Source organism: Caretta caretta, chromosome 6, assembly GCF_965140235.1.
Source record: "Caretta caretta isolate rCarCar2 chromosome 6, rCarCar1.hap1, whole genome shotgun sequence".
Classification (NCBI taxonomy): domain Eukaryota; kingdom Metazoa; phylum Chordata; order Testudines; family Cheloniidae; genus Caretta; species Caretta caretta.
In genome coordinates, this window is record NC_134211.1 from 23988927 (window position 1) to 24011000 (window position 22074).

The 22074-nt window shown below is 45.6% G+C and overlaps 1 protein-coding gene across 3 annotated transcripts; it reads right to left on the bottom strand.

The window, feature by feature from the left end:
• Positions 1-3890: 3890 nt before the first annotated feature.
• Positions 3891-21524, bottom strand: LOC125638505 (cytosolic 5'-nucleotidase 1A). Of its 3 annotated transcripts, none has more exons than XM_048854381.2 (7): positions 21386-21524; positions 15637-15695; positions 13844-14011; positions 11812-11941; positions 10976-11098; positions 9277-9455; positions 3891-8243 (listed from the first exon to the last, which is right to left on the bottom strand). In XM_048854381.2, exons 2-7 carry the CDS (start codon positions 15679-15681, stop codon positions 7941-7943), a joined length of 948 nt encoding a protein of 315 aa, XP_048710338.1. In that variant the 5' UTR covers positions 15682-15695; positions 21386-21524; the 3' UTR covers positions 3891-7940. The 3 variants fall into 3 exon arrangements, with proteins under 3 accessions (XP_048710338.1, XP_048710339.1, XP_048710340.1); XM_048854382.2 differs by having other exon boundaries at positions 21373-21516; XM_048854383.2 differs by lacking the exon at positions 10976-11098.
• Between the last annotated feature and the right edge of the window lie 550 nt (positions 21525-22074).

Sequence of the window (22074 nt, forward strand, 5' to 3'; positions counted from 1 at the left end):
TCTTTTACACCTTTGACTGGCAGCAGACGGTGCAGAAGGACTGCATGCCATCCACATCTCCTGGCTGCTCAGCAGAAGATGGTGCAGTAGGACTACTAGACATCCTCATCTCTTGCCTGCCCAGCAGAAGATGATGCAATACGACTGCTAGCAGTCCGTATCGCCTGCCTGTTCACCATAAGACAGTTCAATAGGACTGACTGCAGGACTAAAGAGAATGACCTGGTCAAGTCACTCCAAATTTAGTCCCTGCGCCCATGTCTGCCCAGGCGCTCCCAGCCGACGTGGCCAGGAGCACCTCAGACATGACGAGGACGGCTACCAGTCGTACTGTACCATCTGCTGCCACAAGGTAATGGGTTGCTGCTACTGTAGCAATGCCGTACCGCGTCTGCCAGCACCCAGGAGACATACGGTGACGGTTACCTGAGCGGGCTCCATGCTTGCCGTGGTATGGCGTCTGCACAGGTAAAAAGGCGCGAAACGATTGTCTGCCCTTGCTTTCACGGAGGGAGGGAGGGAAGGGGGGCCTGACAATGGTGGTACCCAGAACCACCCACGACAATGTTTTAGCCCCATCAGGCATTGGAATCTCAACCCAGAATTCCAATGGGCAGCGGAGACTGCTGGAACTGTGGGATAGCTACCCACAGTGCAACGCTCGGTACTGTGGAAGCACTCCGCTGAGTTAATGCACTTAATGCACTTAGAGCACTTTCTGTGGGGACACACACACTTGAATATATAAAACCAATTTCTAAAATACCGACTTCTATAAATTCGACCTTATTCCGTAGTGTAGACATACCCTAGGAGAGGAGACTGAGCTGAGGAGGCAGGGAAGGGGGGGTGGGAAAGAGACAGGACTGGGACAGGGACAGACTAGAATAGAAAGGGGCAGAAGGATCTGTGACCACTAAAGAACGCCCCCCTCAGAGCTGGGAATGGAGGGAGGGAGGAGACAGAGAGAGAGAGAGGGGACCAAAGTGTGTATTTCTTAACCTACAAAGGCCCAAACGTGGGACACGACACTTGACAAAGACCAAAATGAGGAACAGAAAACAATCATTCCTGCAAGAAACTGAAAATGTGGTGGGATCTTCTAGCGGGAATCACTCTCTCTACCTTGGATTCGTCATTCATTCTTGATGTAAATAGGAGTTTCCGAGTTTATTTGTAATATAGGCAACTTGGGAACTAAAATGAATGACCTCTCTTCTCAGAGCCATGGCACCTGGGAAAACACTTTTTAGGAGCAATGTTACATCGCCAGAGGTTTTATGTACTAGCTTCCTTAAGGGGATGATCCAAAACCCTTTGAAATCAATGGAAATCTTTCCCTGGACTTCAGTGGACTCTGAACTTAATAAATTGCCTGACGATGTGCATGCATTTAATAAAAATCTTGAATAAACACTCAACTTTCAAGTGTACAACAGGATCGTAAGAAATGTTAGGCTGTTTTCTACCTTTTTATTCACACACACACACACACACACACACGTGGGGAAAAAATTCTTCTCACCATCAAATGATGTTCATCCATCTATTTATTTATCCGAGAAAACAGCATTGGCAGGAGTGGAATTTGTAAATCATTTTTCAAAAGTTGTTTTCTGATCACATTGAAATAGAAACCATCCACCTTTTTTCCTCCTCTCCCCATGATCCTTCTCTTGTTCATTCACTGGGGCTAGAGAGTTTGTGCCTAGAATCTGCGGATCTCATGTTTCCATGTTTTTCTCATGCTCGTGTGCAGCATTTTGCCTCTAATGCACAACACCCTCCTCGTTCCCTGGGACTGTTAACATTTCGTTATCAAACTCTGACCAGTTCCAAATGCATTGATGCCCACAGCAGTGTTACCATAATTCTTATCCATGAATTTTTCTTGGCCTCTGTCATCATGAAAAATAAGACCAAAATTTAAATACTAACAGCAAACAACATTCATTTCTGATGGAGGCAATGGTTGATCATGTGCAATGTTTTCCTATTGGATGGACATAAATATGCACCAGATGGAGAGACACCGTGTGGTCCTTTGACACTGAGTGAACATGGGATGACATTAAAGAGAAGGAAAACTTAGGCTGAATATCAGAGAGTATCCATATTCGCCTATGGAACAATGATGGAAACCTGATCCCCTGGCACAATTTAAAATAGACTGGATGAAACACGAGACGCTGTGCTGTACGGAACAATTCTGCACTGACAGGCATGACCTAACAGGCCTTTTCCGTTTGTGAAATCTATGATTCACCTCCTTTTTAGGGACTGGTGGAATAAAACCTTAGATTTCACTCAGGAGATACTCAAGTGATTCAAAGCTGAAACAGAGGCAGACTGAATTTGTTATCTCATTGGACAGTAGTCACTGCTACTCGTAACTACAGCTGGTTGTAATTTTTCAGTTGAATTTTTTTTTCCCCCAACCAAAAAGTACAGTGTTGGTGAAATGTGTCCCCAAAATGGTTCAATTTCCACTAAACTGTCAATGAAAAAAATTCAAACCAAAAATTGTCATTTGGCTTCATTTCTAACTGCAGTTTTCGTTTCTCTTTGATTTTTGAAAACCAAGACAAAATGCAAATCTAAAATGTACCAAACATTTGTTTTGATTTTTTTTGGTCAAAAACTTGACATTTTCCATGAACCACTTAAAGACAAGATCTTTGTATTTGACATTTTTGCTGAAATAAAATGAGATTTTTCAACCAGCTCTCCTGTGCCATGCAATAGTCTATTACTGGATGTCAGAGCCTTTCTGCACGATTGCCTTCAGCTCATCACTCATCAGCAACACTGCACAATCAACCAGAGACGGTGCAGGGAAGGGCTACTGTGATAATCAGAAGAACCGAGAGCCTACCTTATGAGAGGAGACTTAAGAAGCTTGGTTTTTTTCTGGCTAAACAAGCCAACGGTTGAGGGGAGATATGATTGCTCTCTATAAATAAATCAAAGGGATAAACACCAGTGAGGGAGAAGAGCTGGCTCAAGAACAAATGGGTATAAACTGGCCATCTATAAGTTAGGCTTGACATTAGACAAAGGTTTCTAACCATCAGAGGAGTGAAGTTCTGGAACAGCCTTCCAAGAGGAGTAGGGGGGAAACAAAACCTAACTTGTTTTAAGGCTCAGCTTGATAAGTTTGAGGGGTGGTATGATGAGACTGCCTGCAATGGCATATGGCCCACCTGTGATTGCGATTAGCAAATATCCCCAACGGCTGGAGATGGGACACTAGATGGGGAGATCTCTGAGTTACTACAGAAAATTCTTTCTCAAGCGTCTAGCTGGTGAGTCTTGCCCACATGCTCAGGGTCTAACTGAGTGCTGTATTTGGGGTTGGGAAGAAATTTTACCCCAGGTCAGATTGACAGAGACCCTGGGGTTTTTTCCTTTCCTCTGCAGCATGGGTCACTTGCTGGTTTGAAGTAGAGTAGAGTAAATGGTGTATTCTCTGTAACTTGAAGTCTTTAAATCAAGATTTGAGGACTTCAGTAACACAGCCAGAGGTTATGGGTCTACTACAGGAGTGGCAAGCTGAAGAAGACTATTGCTTTAGCCATCTGTCAGGGTTCCTTCCCCACTCTGAACTCTAGGGTACAGATGTGGGGACCCGCATAAAAGACTCCCTAAGCTTATTTTTACCAGCTTAGGCTAAAAACTTTCCCAAGGCACAAACTTCGCCTTGACTTTGAACAGCATGCTGCCACCACCAAGTGATTTAGACAAAGAACAGGGAAAGGACAACTTGGAGTTCCTATTTTCCCAAAATATCCCCCCAAGCCCTTACAACCCCTTTCCTGGGGAGGCTTGAGAATAAACAAGATGAGCACAGATCAGCCTTGGATTTTTAACACCCAAAAAACTCAGTCAGATTCTTAAAAAACAGAACTTTATTAGAAGAACAAAAAAAGATAAGAGAACAGCTCTGTAAGATCAGAATGGAAGATAATCTTACAGGCAGTCAGATTCAAAACATAGATAATCCCTCTAGGCAAAACCTTAAGTTACAAAAAGACACAAAACCAGGAATACACATTTCCTCCAGCACAGCAAATTTCACAAGCCAAAACAAAGAAAACCTAACGCATTTTCTACCTTGATTACTTACTAACTTTACAGGAGTTGGAGGGCTTGCATCCTTGATCTGTTCCCGGCAAAGGTATCACACAGACAGACAAAACCTTTTTCCCCCCTCCAGATTTTAAAGTATCTTGTCCCCTCATTAGTCATTTTGTGTCAGGTGCCAGCTAGGTTACCTGAGCTTCTTAACCCTTTACAGCTAAAAGGACTTTGCCTCTGGCCAGGAGGGATTTTATAGCACTGTATACAGAAAGGTGGTTACTCTTCCCTTTATATTTATGACACCATCTATCTACAAAAGAGATAGTAGCAACTCCCCCTTCCTCAGTATGCAGTGGTCCACAGTATTTCCACTAGAGGTTGGGAATTCTTCCTCACTACCACCTCACATACATTTCCCTACTTTAACATTCTCACCTTCAGTTTCTCACAGTGCAGCCAGCATCTTTCTAGCCAGGGGAGTGATTATGTGTCAGTCAATGTCACTCCTTCCATCAACCACTGGGGAGGGAAGGTTGCTTTCGAGCAACACTCACTCCTGTGTATAGCAGTCCTGCTTCTGAGCCCCTACTGGTTCAAAAGGGGAGAGCTCAAGGTGAAATCCTGGCTCTACTGAAGTCGATGAGGGTTTTGCCATTGACTTCAGTGGGCCAGCCAGGGGCGCCACTGCAGATTTTGGTAAGGGGGAGCCACCTTAAACCGTGAATCCTGGGGATACTTAGGCACTTGAAAACTCTATTTTTTTGGCAGATAACAGCAATTAGCTGACAGGAGCTCTGTACCTAATTCCTATATAAAAGAAAGAAAATTAAATAAATATTAGACCCACTCAGCTCTAACAATAACGTGTTCTGACATCTTGTGGTAAGTCACTTAAGGGACACTGGTTAGGTTTAAAATTTAATGTATATTCTGACTTTATTACTAACTCTGTGATGAGAGACCCCCATCAGGACTCCTGGGTTCTATCCCAGCTCTTGGAGGAGAGCGGGGTCTAGTGGGTTACAGTGGGGAGCAGATACATCTGGGTTCTATATAAGAACATAAGAATGGCTACGCTGGGTCAGACCAAAGGTCCAGCTAGCCCAGTATCCTGTCTTCCGACAGAGGCCAATGCCAGGTGCTTCAGAGGGAATGAACAGAACAGGCAATCAAGTTGCCCTGTTGCCCACTCCCAGCTTCTGGCAAACAGAGGCGAAGGACATGCAGAACAGGGTGTTGGATCCCTGCCCACCCTGGCTAATTGCCATTGCTGGACCTATCCTCCATGAACGTATAATTCTTACTGGAACCCTGCTATAGTTTTGGCCTTCACGACATCCCCTGGAAAAAGAGTTCCACAGGTTGACTGTGAAGAAATACTTTTTTTTTTGGTTTTAAACCTGCTGCCTATTAATTTCATTGGGTGACCCCTAGTTCTTGTGTTATGTGAAGGAGTAAATAACACTTCCTTACTCAATTTTTCCACACCAGTCATGATTTTATAGACCTCGATCACATGCCCCTTTAGTCATCTCTTTTCCAAGCTGAAAAATCCCAAGTCTTTTCAATCTCTCTTCACACAGAAGGTGTTCATACCCTTAATTATTTCTGTTGCCCTTTTCTGTACCATTTCCAAATCCAATGGATCTTTCTTGAGATGGGGTGACCAAATCTGCATGCACTATTCAATATGTCGGCGTACTGTGGATTTTTATATAGAGGCAGTATGATATTTTTCTCGTATTTTGTCAATTAAACATTGTTTTTTACCCACTGCTTGTAAGAGCCCCTTTGAAGCAAAAATCTAAGTTCTGTTTGCCCTGATTTTGTGACCTGGCCACATGCTACAGCAGCAATGGGATCAATTGGCCAGCATGCCTTTTTCAGTAAGGAGCAGCATGGTGGCCTCTGGTGGTGAATGTGTGCATAGACAAATGGATGAAATTCAGCCCTTGGAAAAAAGAAAAGGAGTACTAGTGGCACCTTAGAGACTAACCAATTTATTTGAGCCCACTAGTACTCCTTTTCTTTTTGAGAATACAGACTAACACAGCTGCTACTCTGAAACCAGCCCTTGGAAAGAAACTGCAGGTTAGCAAATATAAATTAGGCTCCGTCCTACTGCTTCCTGCCCAGTAAACAATCCAACATATCCCAAACCACTCAGGACAGGCTTCAGATGCTCCAGCGCCAGCAAGAACAATGCCGCAGTGTAATCAGCAGCCCCTGTTACAGCCAGCAAGAACAAAAGCTAATGGCTGTTTATTCGAGAAGAAACAAGGAATGTGTAACGCAGAGTGCTTAGAATAAGGCACTCGGCTAAGCCCTCTCCTACCCCAATACTCTGCTGTTATTTTTGAATCTTCCTACCCCTTTTGAATAGTTTGCTGAGATTCAAGCACTAAAATCGAAGCGCTGTTGCTGGCAAGAGCGCACAGGAACTGGAGTGCTAGGTCATTACTGCAGCATCATACATGTAGGGCCAGATTCTCAGATAAGTTGGCATAACTCCTTGAGTCAAAGGAGCTACCACAGATTTACACCAACTGAGAAACTGGCCCATAATTTATACCTATCTATATCTATGTAAATAAACATACACACACAGAGGATATAACCCTAGTATCCTATGTATATTATGTCTATACGAGGGCTTTGCACCATATTTGTGTGCAGATATAACCAACCCAGACTTAGTTCTTTAAAAAAATTATTACTGGAAAATAACATTGGAATGATTTGTCTTGGATCCTAAGTGTGAATGACCAGATATACTGTGGGGCCTGCCATTCTTACCCTATTCTCAGCACAAACATACTTGAGATACTGTGAGAAAAGCAGCTTTGCAGTGTTGTGCATTATAAATTGACAGTGACTTGATCTTTCTGTGCCATTTAGAGGGGAGAGCAGCAGAGAGGCTGCGTGGCTGGCAGGAAAAGAGAGAACTGAGCAGAAAAGAGATGTGGAAGAGAGAGAGGTTGACATTAAATTAACTACTAGATATTATGGACCGGATTCTGATTTCACTTACCCTGGTATAATTCCACTGATTTCTGTGGAGTTACTCCTGATTTACACCAAATGGGAGATCAGAATCAGGCCCAACGTAAGGCATACCTACAAACTAGAAACTGTGAGAAGACAGATTTCCTGGTCCCTGGCACTCAAATCCTGGGAGGTGCTGAGCATCTGGAACTCCTGCTGAAGTCAACGGAAGATGCAAGTGCTCACTAGTTGCTCAGCACCCCTCAGGATTTGGCTCCATATATATAAAACATACACACTAAAAAAAAATAGTTTCCTTTGAAAAAGCACAATCCCCAACAAATGCAGCGTTTAGAGGGCATCTTGGCATTTGAATAGCAGTACTGGCCCAAAGCCCCAAAGACCAACTCCCATGCCTGAGTGCAGCCTGAGCTTACACTGCCTGCCTCTTACGACAGTGACATGCTGTCTTCAGCTCACATGGTCTCATCGCTCGCATGACACGAGTAGTGGAGCACATCAGCCCTAGTGGCTGGAAGGGTTGCAGTCACTGAAGAGATGGCTAAGGCAGATCAAGAGATGCGCGTAACGGTTACATTTCGAGAGTCCTTCCTTCCTGTGGATTTTTGACTTCTGTTGCCACATCCCCAAGGTCAGATGGACCCTGTCTTTGGAACTAAGAGAGGGACCCAAGAGCAACAGATCCAGCACCACATCAACACACAGCATCTTCCCTCCCTCTGCCCCAAGCTTGCTTAGCACAGATTTAGAAATCCTCCCTTATCCCTTCTGGCAGAAGCTTTGTCCTGGTGTTCTCCCATTGCATTTTGGGAGGCCTGATCCTTGGATGACCTTTGCCCCTTCATCCCTGCCCATCAGCAGTTACAGGGGACCAAGGCAGAGGGTATGCCAATATCCTGAGCCCCCTGGATGTTATGAAGGCCATCGTCAAAGAAGATGTGGGGTTGGATCTGGGAGAGGAGAGGGCCCTTGGGAGCCCCGTCCATGAAGAAGGCTTCATCAATCGCCAGCCCCCATTCCCGGAGGGTCTTGATAGCACGGATGCCCATATCACGGCCACTGCGGGCAGTCACCAAGTAGGTGCGAATAGGGGAATTCTCCTGGCTGAACTTCTTGCGCATCTTCCCAAGATGCATGGCAAATGCCTTCAACGGACCCTGGAAACCACACAGGGATTAGAGGTTGGGAGTACATGAGGAGGGGTTAATTTCACCTTTGCACAAAAGTAGCCAGAAAAGAGAGGTCAAGGAAGATTGAGCGATTTTTCACAGAGGCTAGGAATGTAGATTCCTTACAGCTGCAGATCTTGAACTTTTCCAGTGCCTGGACCACAATTTACTAGAGGGATGGTCTCGTGGACACTTCCCCACTCATCAATCATAAAACATCCCTGTAGCAATGACAGCAATTGCTTACATGGAAACGTGACTTTAGGAAATCAGTTTATGCTTTGAATATCATAAACCTGTCAAAGCCGAATAGCATGAACCTGTCTTTTAATGCAACTTAGCAGCTAGAAACAAGAGGGGGCCAGCACTGTGCCACCAGTCAGCTCTCCTCCGGCAAGTGGTCGGCAGAGCACCAGTGGTCTGTGAACTGTGCCATAGGGTGAACTGTGTAGTAGCACAGTGGGTTAGTGCTCTAGCCCTTCACTTTTGAAGACTTGATGTAAACCCCAAGTAGGGCAGAAATGGAAGTGAATGTTGTGGCCTTATTTCAGTCCCAAGTGAGCAGATGGACATGTTCCAACAAGCAGCACCACAAAAGTTGGACCAGTTGATTGTGACAAATGACAGTGAATTTGCTAATAAAGGTTTGCAGACTGGGAAGAGGGTTAGAAATAGAGCAAATATTCACAGGCGTCCCATCTGATTTCAGTGCAGTGCCCGCGTCACAAACCTCATCTACAGGAGAAGAGACCTATGGTCTGTTACAGCATTCACTGAAACCAATGGGGGACTCTCCAATGCCTTCAGCGGGGTGTTGGATCAGGCCAAAGCAGTCAATGTATAGGCCAGAGGCCACCCATGAATGTTTGTGCATATTCTGCTGCAAGGGGTTACTGGTGAAACTCTAGCAGGAGGGCTCACTCACTGGTCACTGTGGGTGAGTGTAACACAACCAGACTGAGCAGGTTGGAAGCAAGTGTAGGGACTGGGAAGCCCATTAAGGCAGGGCAAGCGAACATACCTCTCCCATGGGCACGGCTTCCATTGCCCTCTCATACTTCAGAGCCCCAGACAGCCCCTTCTCTCGAAAAACCCGGTCTGTCTCATCCGAGAAGAGCACGGCATCCCCGTCAAACACCACTCGCAGTTGGGTGCAGGGGGCCTGCACCTCCTGCTGGAAGATGAGAGCCGCCGACACTCCTGTGGGACAGAAAGACGCGTCACTGCCCAGCTGAGGATGGGAACCAGAGAGACTGTGTCCACGCTCTGGTGAGGGCCCCAGAGTATGAGTCCTGGCTGCCTGGTGATGCTGTTCACCCTTGTGCTTGCATGAAAGGGAGGGCAGGCTGGGGAGCAGTCAGCATAGGCACAGCTTCTTCCAGGAAATTGTTATAACCTCACCCAATGCTCACTGACATCCAGGGAAAGACTGCCCCTGACTTCAATGGGCTTGGGATCAGGCCCTTGCAGCTTCCGGTCCCCCAAGTGAAAACAGACGATAGATCTCTAAATAGGGCTCAACTAGACATCTGCAGAGGCAGAGCCATTGTGGGGGTGGGAAAGAGAGGCAATGGACAGATGTCACTGTCTGGAGACACCTCCGTAGGTGCTGTGGGGAGCATGGCTTGCTGCCCCTATGCATCAAATACACCCAGCACTCTCCTGCCTGTGCTTATCCTACCCTGCCAAACCCAGATATGCTCCCTTGGTGCAGCTGGCGAAACTGGCTGGCACCTCCACTATATTCTTCTATGCACCTGGCCTAATGCTGGCCCTCTTCCTGCACTGGAGAAAAGGGGTTCTCTGCCCACTCTCACATACTGGTATTATAGCCAGGAAATGGGTTTTAAACAAGGAATGTTACTCAGTCAGGCAGCTTTAGGGTTTTACTTCACCACAGAGAAAAGATTTGTCGTTCAGATGTAAGTTGCTTGTGGATTGTGTTGTTTGCCTGAAAGAAGGAACCTCGACAGCTGGGCGAGATCCCAGTCAAACCAGCATTGTTCATGAAAAGAGACTCTGGGCCTGATCCCCCTGAAAGTCATTGGAAAGACTCCTACACCCTGATTGAGGGTAAGTGCATGCTTATGTCCATCCCCATTCAGGAAAGCACTTCAGCATATGCTTAATTTTAAGTGAATCACAGAAAGCAAATTTCCAATTTATAATCAGAGCGCTCTGCAAACCTGATTGTAACAGTGACTCATTCAACCGGGGAGCAGGAACAGCTTGAATCTACAATACTGGATGCTCGTAACAACCAACTTATGACCGAATTCATGAGCAACAATTATTCACACGCACTATTTGATGTATAGTTTAGAATAATGAATACATCTGAGAAAACGCATGGTCTGTTTGTGGGTATCTGGTAAACAGAAAGAGACTAAACTCTTCAGCAACAGATGAATTATGAGTTACTTGCCCAGTTGCACTGGAGACCTGCTAGTTCATCTGACATGCACCACCAAACAGTTACAAGATGGTTACGTGTGACTTCTAGACCCTGCTGAACTGTTAGGTTCTGAATTGTTTCCAGGCTGAGACCTAATGTGTCAAGATCGAGACCAGAACCACTTCTCTGAATTGAGTAATAAACCCCTCTGAAAAAGCAAGTCTTGAAGTAACTTCATCTTGGGGGTGCTGGGGGGGGAGGCGGTGTAGGGCCCAGGTGTAAGAATGAAATCCCAGGCTGGGTGAGAGAGAAGGAGAAAGCACACCTCGCTGGAGTGCATTGCACACGTCCGTCCTGTCGGCCGAGAGGAAGAGCTTGACATTATGGGATTTCAAGTACTGGGTGGAATCTTCATCGCTGACAAAGCAAAACTTGGAAATCTCCAAACCTTAACATCAGAAAAAGTAAATGAAATCAAAAGAATACCTAGCTCTTACACAGTGCTTCTCATCCGTGGATCTCAATGTGTTTTACAAACGAGGTCCGTATCATTATCCCCACTTGGTGGGAAAGCCGAGGCACCGAGCAGGGAAATGATTTGCCCAAGATCACCCACAAAAAACGATCTCTAATTTCTATTTCCAGCCTGCCTTGTGCTCCAGCCCACACACTGACACAGCGCTCCCTACATCTCCTGCCATGGCCGACACACCCTAAAGCAGGGTCCCTTTGTGCAACTGATATCCTGACCCTGTCAGGACAACAGCTGCTCCAGATATCAGGGCAATACCCCTTTCCTGCTGCCTTCCACTCATGCAGTGACCCTCAGCATAGCCACCATTATCTTTCCTCCCCACCTCAGCACAAGGTCCCTCACAATGTTAAATCTTCACTCCCTATCTCCCACGTTCATGCAACATCCTTCTCAGGATGCCAGCCATTTCCCACAACATCACCTTCACTTCATCCCCTTTTTGTGCTACCATCCCACACATAGCCTGTGTCCTTCCCTTTCGATACCACCTGTCCCCAGATGGGCGTGTATCCCCCCTGGACCCACCTCCTCATCTATTTCACAGCAGTCTCTGGAGGACCAGATGACAGTTTTCCCCCATTCACTGAATGTGGGCTGACTTCAAATGAGAGGTGGGATCTCCTTACCATGTTGCTTAGCACTGTTGATGATGCGCATGCCACTCTCTGGGCTGTTGTTGGAGAGGATGATGACATCAAAGAGGCCCTTTTCCTCTGGGTTTCTCTCCAGGAGTTTCTCATTCACAAACTGCGTGGCCTGGATGAAGCAGCCGGAGACACGACACTGTTTTATAAAGGGCTGTTCTCTGAGCTGTATACTTACAAACGTACCCACAATCTGCTGCCACACAATTTCCAGCACTCCTCCCCTGCATCCAGGAGACAGAATCGCTCTTGTTGGTGTAGGGAAATGTAGATGACAGTGGCCCTCTGCAACCAATGGGGAAATCACTCAAGGAAGGGCAGACAAAAGCATTGCCATGCACTTTCCCCTCAGGAATTCTGTTGCGGAGGGAATGGCTTTAACTTGCCCTAGGGCATTACAGGAGTCCTGTGGTGGATCGGCTAACATTAGTGATTGTTCTAGCCGTGTCCACTCCATGCAGGGCGCCTGGTTACAGAGAGAAGATTGCAGCCTTTCCACTGCCAACAGCCCTGACCCTGGGCTTAAACCAGAAGAGGCCAAATTTAGCCGTGACCTATTGGTTGCCATAGTTACCCTCTCAGTAATTTGGTTTTTGTACTTTAAGCCTCTGGCTAACCCAAAGCGCTCCACTCCACTGTGTAAATGAGAGTCCAACATTGCCCACAGTCTCATTTCTTGGATCACAGCCCTCCCGTGAGGCTCTGTGAGTTTCCTCTCCTCCCTCGGGGACAACTGCAACGCCCCCTGCTCTGCTGCTCCCTCTGAGTCAGCGGAGTTCGTGCCCTCTCTCTTCTTCAAGCTCCAACCTTCAGGCCCTCGACAGAGAAGCCGGTGTCAGGTCCAACCACCAACTCTGGCCCCGCTTCACTTCCCCTTTCATGCCACTTCCTTCACTCTGCAACAGGCACCCCCTTGTTGGAGTGATTCACCCCACCCTCTGGCTGTCTTCTCTTGGGCCTCTTCCCAGGCCCTTTGACCAGAGAGACCTGGAGCTCTTGCCCTTCTCCAAGTGTCGCTCTTTCTCCTAGCAGGGAGACGAACAGCAAGTCTTATTCTCTCCCCAGTGTATCGCACACTGATGAAAAAGGGACCTCCTTCTTGCCCCTTTCCCAGCATGTATTGCTGCGTGGCCTACAGCTCCCCTTAGCCATGGGAATGACAGCTCCCCAGATTCCTTATTCAGGGCCACATCCTTTTCCATTGACATATATCTGGCCTGAATTTAGCCTATTTTGTCTAATTATACATAGTCCATTATATATGCACTAAGTATATATAATTCAATTTGCCTACCCACTTTCAGATGTCACCAACCTCTGCTGGTGTCATCTTCCCTCCAAATTGCTGCTGTTACGTCCTTGCTCAAGAAGTCACTTCATGGTGCTGATTTTGCTCTGTCTCTAACCTTCTACGGTAAGGTTACTAGGATGGTTGTGATGAGGAAACTAGTGTCATAGTTTTCCTTGATTCCTCACAGTCTGTCTGCCATCCTGGGTATGGCAGGAAGGCTGGTATTTATGCTTTAAACACTAAATGATTTTTAAAAATACCATAGTGATGTGGTGCCATCCAAGTTGACCACCATCAGTTTTGGAATGGTGCCCTGATGGTTTATGTGTCCGCAATGTATCCCTCCACAAAACAGAACAACACACAACTCACGTGTATATTTCATTGTTCCAAATAAGGGCCAAGAGTCACACTCCGATGCATGTCTGAGGAAGCAACTCACCTTGACTGCAGCAAAGACCACACCTTATACTGATAAGAGATAAGGCTGGAAGCATCTTGACCTCACAAAAGCCAAGATCTCACCTGGCTACGGGCAAAGGCCCAGACCCTCAAAGGTATTTAGGTGTTGTTTTAATGTAGAATCTGGGCCAAAGCATCTCACCTGGATGAAAGCATACCTCACCATGAGTGAGGCACAACTCTTTGCCTATGTCAGAGAGAGACGCCCCAGCCAAAGAGCACAAGGCTTGAAGGAAGTGGGGGCCATTGCTGGCATCTCACCTGAATGAAAGCGAAGGCTGTACCTTGCTCCAAGGGCTTATCCTCATTGACTTGCTGATACTTCACATACTCTTCCTTGCCCTTTGTCAGGAACAGCTGATGCTCCTCCTCCAGGTTGAAGATGGCCCTGGTTGTTACGGCGATGACCAGCGCCTCATTTGGGTCTTTCTGCGGTGGGTAGTGGGAGATCCCAAAAGAAGAGAGGGGTGGATTTAAAAGAAAGAGATGGCAATGATCAATGGGGAGAGGATGCTGCAAAGGAGCAGTGGGAGCTGCAGGCTCTGACATCATCTCCCTTCTCCCACACACTTCCTGGGGTCCTAACTACCTGGGGTAGCCTTGCAATTGCCCCAACCCCCCACCACAGGCAGCCAATCCCTGCGGACGTGGGGCTGTTCAGTGCCAAGACTTGAGCAGGCACAGTGATTGACCGTTTCCGTCCAGCTGATCTATAGAGCACCACCAGCGTCACAGTGTTGCTGCACACCTTCTCTCACCTGTGGGTGTTGTCTGCAAGCTGGTGGGTGGACACGGATAGCGCACTTCCCCAGTTAGTGGAGTCCCCCATTCAGAACCTAGATGGTGTGTATACATCTTGCACATTACAGCAGCTGGGACAACGTTTGTTTCAGGTGGAAGTTATTGGATGAACGGAGCTGTACGCTGGGGTCAGACCAGGCAGGAATAGATGTGGGATAGGACACCTATTCTACCAACAGCTCACTTGTTACATGTATTTGTTGACTAGGATGAATTAAGGCATGATGCCTGAGATTCAAACCCCACCGTGGCAGCTGTGCGCATTGGATAGCATGACACACACTTGATTGCTGTTGGCCCTGCACAATCCAGGGAAGAGAGGGACCTAGGGAGAAAGAGATGCACCCTGGGTCTATGGTGTTCACTCTCAACCCCTCAGATCACAAAAGATAGGGCAGGCAAAGGTTGGAGGTCACGTCACTCCCAACTTGGCAGCATGCATGATGCATACTGTTGTCTGTCTGGTTTCAGAGTAACAGCCGTGTTAGTCTGTATTCGCAAAAAGAAAAGGAGTACTTTTCCATTGGTTAGTCTCTAACGTGCCACAAGTACTCCTTTTCTTTTTGTTGTCTGTCTGTGACAGTGTTGGGCACCTGCTCCATAATTTTGGCTGATCTGGACACAGTACAGCCTCATGCCACTACTTGTGCAGAGCTGTAAAGAGGGGACACATGCTTTACCAACACCATCCATAGTTTCGTGCCAACACAGACTAGCTTCACTGCACATCACCAGCCCCACCTCCCTTCACAGGCATGTTTCACCTCAGTTTGTCTCCACTCTTGCAAGAAGAATAAAAAGTCAATCATGTCCTTCATGGATGCTACCACTTGTGAGTTTTCATTTCAGCCACTGCAAAGGCAGGCTTTTCCAAACGAATCAGTCTCACCCTTTCTTTATATGACCAAAACCAACAAGGAGCCCTTGTGGCACCTTAGAGACTAACAAATGTATTTGGGCATAAGCTTTCGTGGGCTCTTATAACTTCATTGGGAGCTTCAGGTGCTCAGTAGTTCTGAAAACCAAGCTGCTTTTATTTAGGTGCCTGAAGATAGGGATTCTTTAGTTCTCCCGGCATGAACATTTTAGCTCCAACTTTGGAATCAAAATTAGATTTCAGGAGTTCCTAACTCCCATTCCTGTGCTCAGGTCTCTAGATCTTGCTTCTCTTTGTTGGTGGGTTTTGGAATATCACACTGACGATAAGTGCTTGAACGATGAAATATAAAGTGGTGTAACAAATAACTTCTTACCTGTTTCACATTGGTGTTTATAACTGTGCTTTCAACCTCTGCCATCTTCTATCTCCAACCTCAAACAACAGAAAATAAATTATTAAATTTTGACAACAATGTTAGATCAAATTCAGACTCAGGAGATGTTTTGCTCTTTTCAAATTTTAATCAACAAGTGGCATGGCAGTAGAGGACGTGGTGGGGGGAGGGGCAGGGTCACCCCCCCAGATTTGCTGCTTGCCTTGTACTGAGCATGCTCACACGCACTGAGCATGCTCAGTAACACTGCAGAAGCCACTGCCCTCACTCCACCCTCCCCCACTATCGGCAGGCATGGGTCGCCTACAAAAGAATAAATGTCTGATCTAACCATTTCCGTCTAATCTGATCATTACCAAATTGATCCACATTGGCTCCTATTCAGCCAATGCCAGATCTGATACTTATTAAGGGTTGGTTAGCTTCAGAAATCCAGTAATTAGCACTAGAATAGAACTAGTCACTAAAAATAGTCAAGACAACAGAAGTTGTGATGAAAATAAAAAATGGACCCTTTGCATTTCAGGCCTCTGTGCATAGTGTTTTTAGGGCTAAGCCTTTATATTCTGAGATAGACTGGGATGGAGGCGCTGGATGGAGGAGATCTGAGTTCAGTTCCTGGATCTACCACAAACTCCAGTTGTGACGCTGAGGAAGTCCCTTAAATCTCCTTCTGCCTCTGTTGCCATCTGTAAAATGGGGATAATACTTCCTTAATTCACAGGGGCATGTTGCCTACTATATAAGAGACTAGATTGGGTTAAATTCATTGAACAGCTAAGAGACAAATTCTGCTTTGATTAATAGCCCTTGCAATCTCCACTGGTATAAATCAGGACAAAAAATGAACCAAAGGTTCTGGTCCCCTGGATCTTTCTGTCTCTTTCTCAGTAAGAGGAAAGGTGCTGGTGCAGTAGGCTGGGAAATGTGGAAATGAATTAAGCTTGTTAACCTTGTACTTTCCTAAATTGAAAGTCTTTTTTTAAATTTACCAAGCAAATCTATATCAGACATTGAGGTGAGTCTATATTAGATCACACCCATTTACTGAACCAGTGCAGAACACGGACAGTAAAAACATGGAGTGAAATCACAGATCTAAGTAAGTTGGCAAAACTCCCATTGACTTCAATGGGCCAGTCTTTCAACCATGGATCTTATCTAGGGCTGGTCGAATACTTTACAATGAAACTATTTTTTCATGCAAAACTGGGTTTTTGACTGGAGACTTTTTTGAAGAAGCATGAGCTTTCTGAAGATAATTTCAATTTTTCATCAAAAAATAAACTGAAAAAAATTCACTATTCAGCCAAAACCCAAAATACTTTAACTGAAAACCAAAATATTTTTATTCTAAAATGCCATTGTGGTGCCTCATGGGAGTTGTAGTTTGGGTGCCTCATACTCTCATTCTCCTCCATTGGCTAGGCTGCCTACCTGGACTTGATCTTCCATGATGCACTGTTTGCTGTAATCAATCATAAAATATTCAGCACTTTCATTACTAAAAATTCAATAACCTTGTTATGATTTCACTGGGCAAACATGTTTCACTGCAAGAGTTTCATTTTATAGGTCTCCTGCCAAAGCTGAGAGTACTGCAACAGAATAGAGCTGTCCAAAAAACGGTTTGCATCCAATTCATTAAACAGGGTTGTTATTATTATTACCGTTAGTATTTGTTATTTGTGTTACTGTAGCACCTACAAGCCCAGTCAAGGGCAAGGGCACCAATGACTGGAGGATAGCTAATATGATGCCAATTTTTAAAAAGGGCTCCAGAGCTGATCCCCGGCAATTACAGGCCGGTAAGCCGGACTTCAGTACCGGGCAAACTGATTGAAACTATAGCAGAGAACAAAATTGTTAGACACATAGATGAACATAATTTGTTGGGGAAGAGTCAACATGGTCTTTGTAAAGGGAAATCATGCCTCACCAATCTACTAGAATTCTTTGAGGGGGGTCAACAAGCATGTGGACAAGGGGGATCCAGTGGATATGGTGTACTTAGATTTTCAGAAAGCCTTTGACAAGGTCCCTCACCAAAGGTGCTTAACATAAGAATGGCCCTACTGGGTCAGACCAAGGGTCCATCTAGCCCAGTATCCCATCTTCTGACAGTGGCCAGTGCCAGGTGCCCCAGAGAGAATGAACAGAACAGGTAATAATCAAGTGATCCATCCCCGGTCGTTCATTCCCAGCTTCTGGCAAACAGAGGCTAGGGACACCATTCCTGCCCATCCTGGCTAATAGCCAATGATGGACCTATCCTCCATGAATTTATCTAGTTCTTTTTTGAACCCTGTTATGGTCTTAGCCTTCACAACATCCTCTGGCAAGGAGTTCCACAGGTTGACTGTGTGTTGTGTGAAGAAATACTTCCTTTTGTTTGTTTTAAACCTGCTGCCTATTAATTTCATTTGGTGATCCCTAGTTCTTGTGTTATGAGAAGGAGTAAACAACACTTCCTTATCTACTTTCTCTACACCAGTCATGATTTTACAGAGCTCAATCATATATCCCCTTAGCCGTCTCTTTTCCAAGCTGAAAAGTCCCAGTCTTATTAATCTCTCCTCATACAGAAGCCATACCCCTAATAATTTTTGTTGCCCTTTTCTGAACCTTTTCCAATATATCTTTTTTGAGATGGGGCGACCACATCTACACAAAGTATTTAAGATGTGGGCATACCATGGATTTATATAGAGGCAACATGATATTTTCTGTCCTATTATCTATCCCTTTCTTAATTATTCCTAGCATTCTGTTTGCATTTTTGACTGCCTCTGCACATTGAGTGGATGTTTTCAGAGAACTATCCACAATGACTCCAAGATCTCTTTCTTGAGTGGTAACGGCTAATTTAGACCCCATCATTTTATATGTATAGTTGGGATTATGCTTTCCAATGTGTATTACTTTGTATTTATCAGCATTAAATTTCATCTGCCATTTTGTTACCCAGTCACCCAGTTTTGAGAGATCCCTTTGTTGCTCTTCACAGTCTGTCTGGGTCTTAACTATCTTTAGTAATTTTGTATCATCTGCAAATTTTGTATCATCTGTAAATTGCTTAAGCAAAGTAAGCTGTCATGGGATAAGAGGGAAGGTACTCTCCTATCTTTTAACCAGTTATCAATCCATGAAACAAAGGGTTGGAATAAATGGTCAGTTTTCAGAGTGGAGAGAGGTAAATAGTGGTGTCTCCCAGAGGTCTGTACTGGGACCAGTCCTATTCAACATATTCATAAATGTTCTGGAAAAAGGGGTAAACAGTGAGGTGGCAAAATTTGCAGAGGATATAAACTACTACTATATATAACTACTCAGGATAGTTAAGTCCCAGGAAGACTGCGAAGAGCTACAAAAAGATCTCACAAAACCAGGTGACTGGGCAACAAAATGGCAGATGAAATTCAATGTTGATAAAAGCAAAGCGATGCACATTGGAAAGCATAATCCCAACTACACACAGAAAATGATGGGGTCTAAATTGGCCGTTCGTATGTTTCTGTAGGTATCAAAGCAGAGGGAGATTTTAAGGGACTAATGTGGTGGTTTCGTGAATTCGGATGGTCCCCATGCATACACAGCTAGTTACATGGTGTCTCTGGACTGCAGAGGTTTAGATCATGGCATAGTTTTGGGATTTCAATTTAGTGGTCTGTACAACCCAAGTGGTTTGTGGGTTGTTGCTATATATGCCTGCTTGTGAATAAACCACAACTCCTCAGTGCTTGAGCTCCACCCTAGTTGTGCAAATTCCTCTGTAACTCCCTCTGGTGAGTCACAGAAAATAACTTGCCAGGTATGAGATACATTTTGGTCTACAATCAATGGTGGTCAAGGAGAAAGTCTCTAGCTCAGTGACTCTCAACCTGTGCAGACTACTGTACCCTTTTCAAGAGTTTGATTTGTCTTGTGCAAAATTTTTAATAGTGGGAGTGCTGAAAGCCAGCCTCCTTACCCTTGTCCAGCCCCGAGAGCTGAGGTTGGGAGTAAAGCCTCGTGCACGGGGTGGCAACCGGGACCCTGGGTGTGGGGCCGGCAGCTGAGACCCTGGGTGTGCAAGGCAGCAGCTGGGACCCCAGGTGCGGGGCTGGCAGCTGGGAGCTTTGGGGTGCTGCAGCATGCCCTGCACCCCTAGCTCCCGTGCCTACGTGTGTACTCCCAAGTTTCATCTCACTTAAAAACTCACAAAATCAGACATAAAAACACAAAAGTGTCACAGCACACTACGACTGACAAATTGCTGACTTTCTCATTTTTACCACAGAATTATAAAATAAGTCAACTGGAATATAAATATGGTACTTACATTTCAGCGTACAGTATACAGAGCAGTATAAACAAATCGCTGTCTATGAAATTTTAGTTTGCACTGACTTTGCTAGTGCTTTTTATGTAGCCTGTTGTAAAACAAGGCAAATATCTAGATGAGCTGATGTACCCCCTGGAAGACCTCTGCGTGCCCCCAGGGGTACAAGTACCCGTCGTTGAGAACCACTGCTCTAGCTTAACCAGAATGGTACATTCTCTCAGGTACTGTGGATGCTGGAGGATGCACATAACCCATTGGGTTGGCTCACATGTTGATCGTGAACTGTGTGTAACGAGTACCACTGTCCTCTAATAGATGGGATACATAGGGGTATATCAAACAGCTCCTGCTCTCACAGCTCTTGGAGGAGAAACCTGGGCTGAAGCCAAAGGGGGTGAATCCTATTCTCTATGACACATGTAAACAGCCACTGAAACCCAGTGTTTTATGTGCACACCATGGATTGGTACAAGGCACATAGGCAAGAACTGCCATTTTTGATGTTACAACAGCAAGGGAGGCTGCTGAATGCTGGAGGGAGATGCTCATTAGACGTTGGATTTGTCCGTGCGCACACATGCATCTGCTGGGGAATTAAATCAAGCCTCCATTATAACGTAGAAGGAATATTGTTACAAACATGTAGCAGCAAGAGAAGTTTCCCACCACAGAGCTTCACCCAAGCAGGCAACTTGCGTCTAACCACATCAGCTGAAAAGGAAAGAGAAATGAACCAGAAGAAACAGATCCACGTTCCCCTTCCAGCAGCTGAACTGAAGCAACAAGAGGGCCCTTTAGGCTAAGTCTACACTTAAAAAATTAGATTGACCCAGGGCTGTGAAAAATGTTGTGCCCTGTACGACACAGTTAGGTCGACCTACCCCTCATTGTAGACACAGCTAGGTCAATGTAAAATCCTTTCCATCAATGTTGGAAGTGTCTATATCACAGTGACACAACTACAGCACCCTAGCCCTGCCACTGCGGCGGCCGTGCTGCAGCCATACCCTTGGTGTCTGTGATGTTACTTTGTCCTTGGAAGTGATGCTGGACTTTGCCTCTGCTCCCCCTACCATCCTTGGTCTGACTGTTCTCCTGTATAAAACCAAGTTTGCTTAATTTCCATGTTCCTGTCCTACTACACACACACACAGGGGCATTGGAACAATTTTTATAGCATTGAAAGGCATTGAACAAAGCTGTAAACCCCTGCCGTGTATATGATGGAAACTACTTCAAGCTACTAGTTCCAGCACCCCTGCACATACACGCAAACACACACACACAAACAGAGACCAGCTTGGAAACTAATTCATTCTTATTTGGGAAACATCATCTTTCTTCCAGACTGCCCTCAGGACAGCATACAAGAGCTGTCTATAGACACATACAAGCCAAACTCACTGTGTGTGCTCCCTCCACTCTCCAGTGCAGCTTGTTGCAGCAGTGGTAGCAGCATTCAAATGTTTAAAAAAAGACACTGCCTCCCCTTTTCTATTTCCCATCCCCTGGCAGGAAGCAGGAAGGAATGTGGCAGCCCCCATGCTCAGAGAACGCGCGCAGCATGCTGGGATTCGTAGTCATCTCTGCAGCCTGGCCTCCTCTCCGCAATGCAAACAAGAAGGGTTAGACTTCATTTCCCAGGCTGCGCAGCATGGCAGGCTGCCAGGTTGTGGGGAGTGGTTTTTAGTCTTTAGGGTTTCAGAGGAACAGCCGTGTTAGTCTGTATTCGCAAAAAGAAAAGGAGTACTTGTGGCACCTTAGAGACTAACCAATTTAGGGTGGATCCCAGGACACCGCTCTAGTAATGAGAGGTGCTGGGCGCAGCCAGGCTACTAATGACAGGGCAGCGATAATCTCAGAATCAGAGTGCAACTGGGCTGCTCTGTTACTTTTCGGTGGTATGTGTGGTCATTCCTGCAATTCCTTCTGTTTTTAGATTCAGAGCTATTTGTAACTCACTTTCAGCTCTTTCATTTCATGGCCCTTGAAAATGGAACTGTCATAATTTAGACCAATTATATACACTCACATCTACCCAAGAATACAAGTCATTCACTATATATATATATATATACACACACACACACACA

Coding starts and splice junctions, on each gene's coding strand:
- LOC125638505 (XM_048854381.2), bottom strand. CDS start 15,681: ATGGCAGAGGTTGAAAGCACAGTTATAAACACCAATGTGAAACAG. Junction 11,099..11,811: donor CAACAGTGCTAAGCAACATG/GTAAGGAGATCC, acceptor TCTGATGTTAAG/GTTTGGAGATTTCCAAGTTT. Junction 8,244..9,276: donor AAGCCGTGCCCATGGGAGAG/GTATGTTCGCTT, acceptor TGTGGTTTCCAG/GGTCCGTTGAAGGCATTTGC.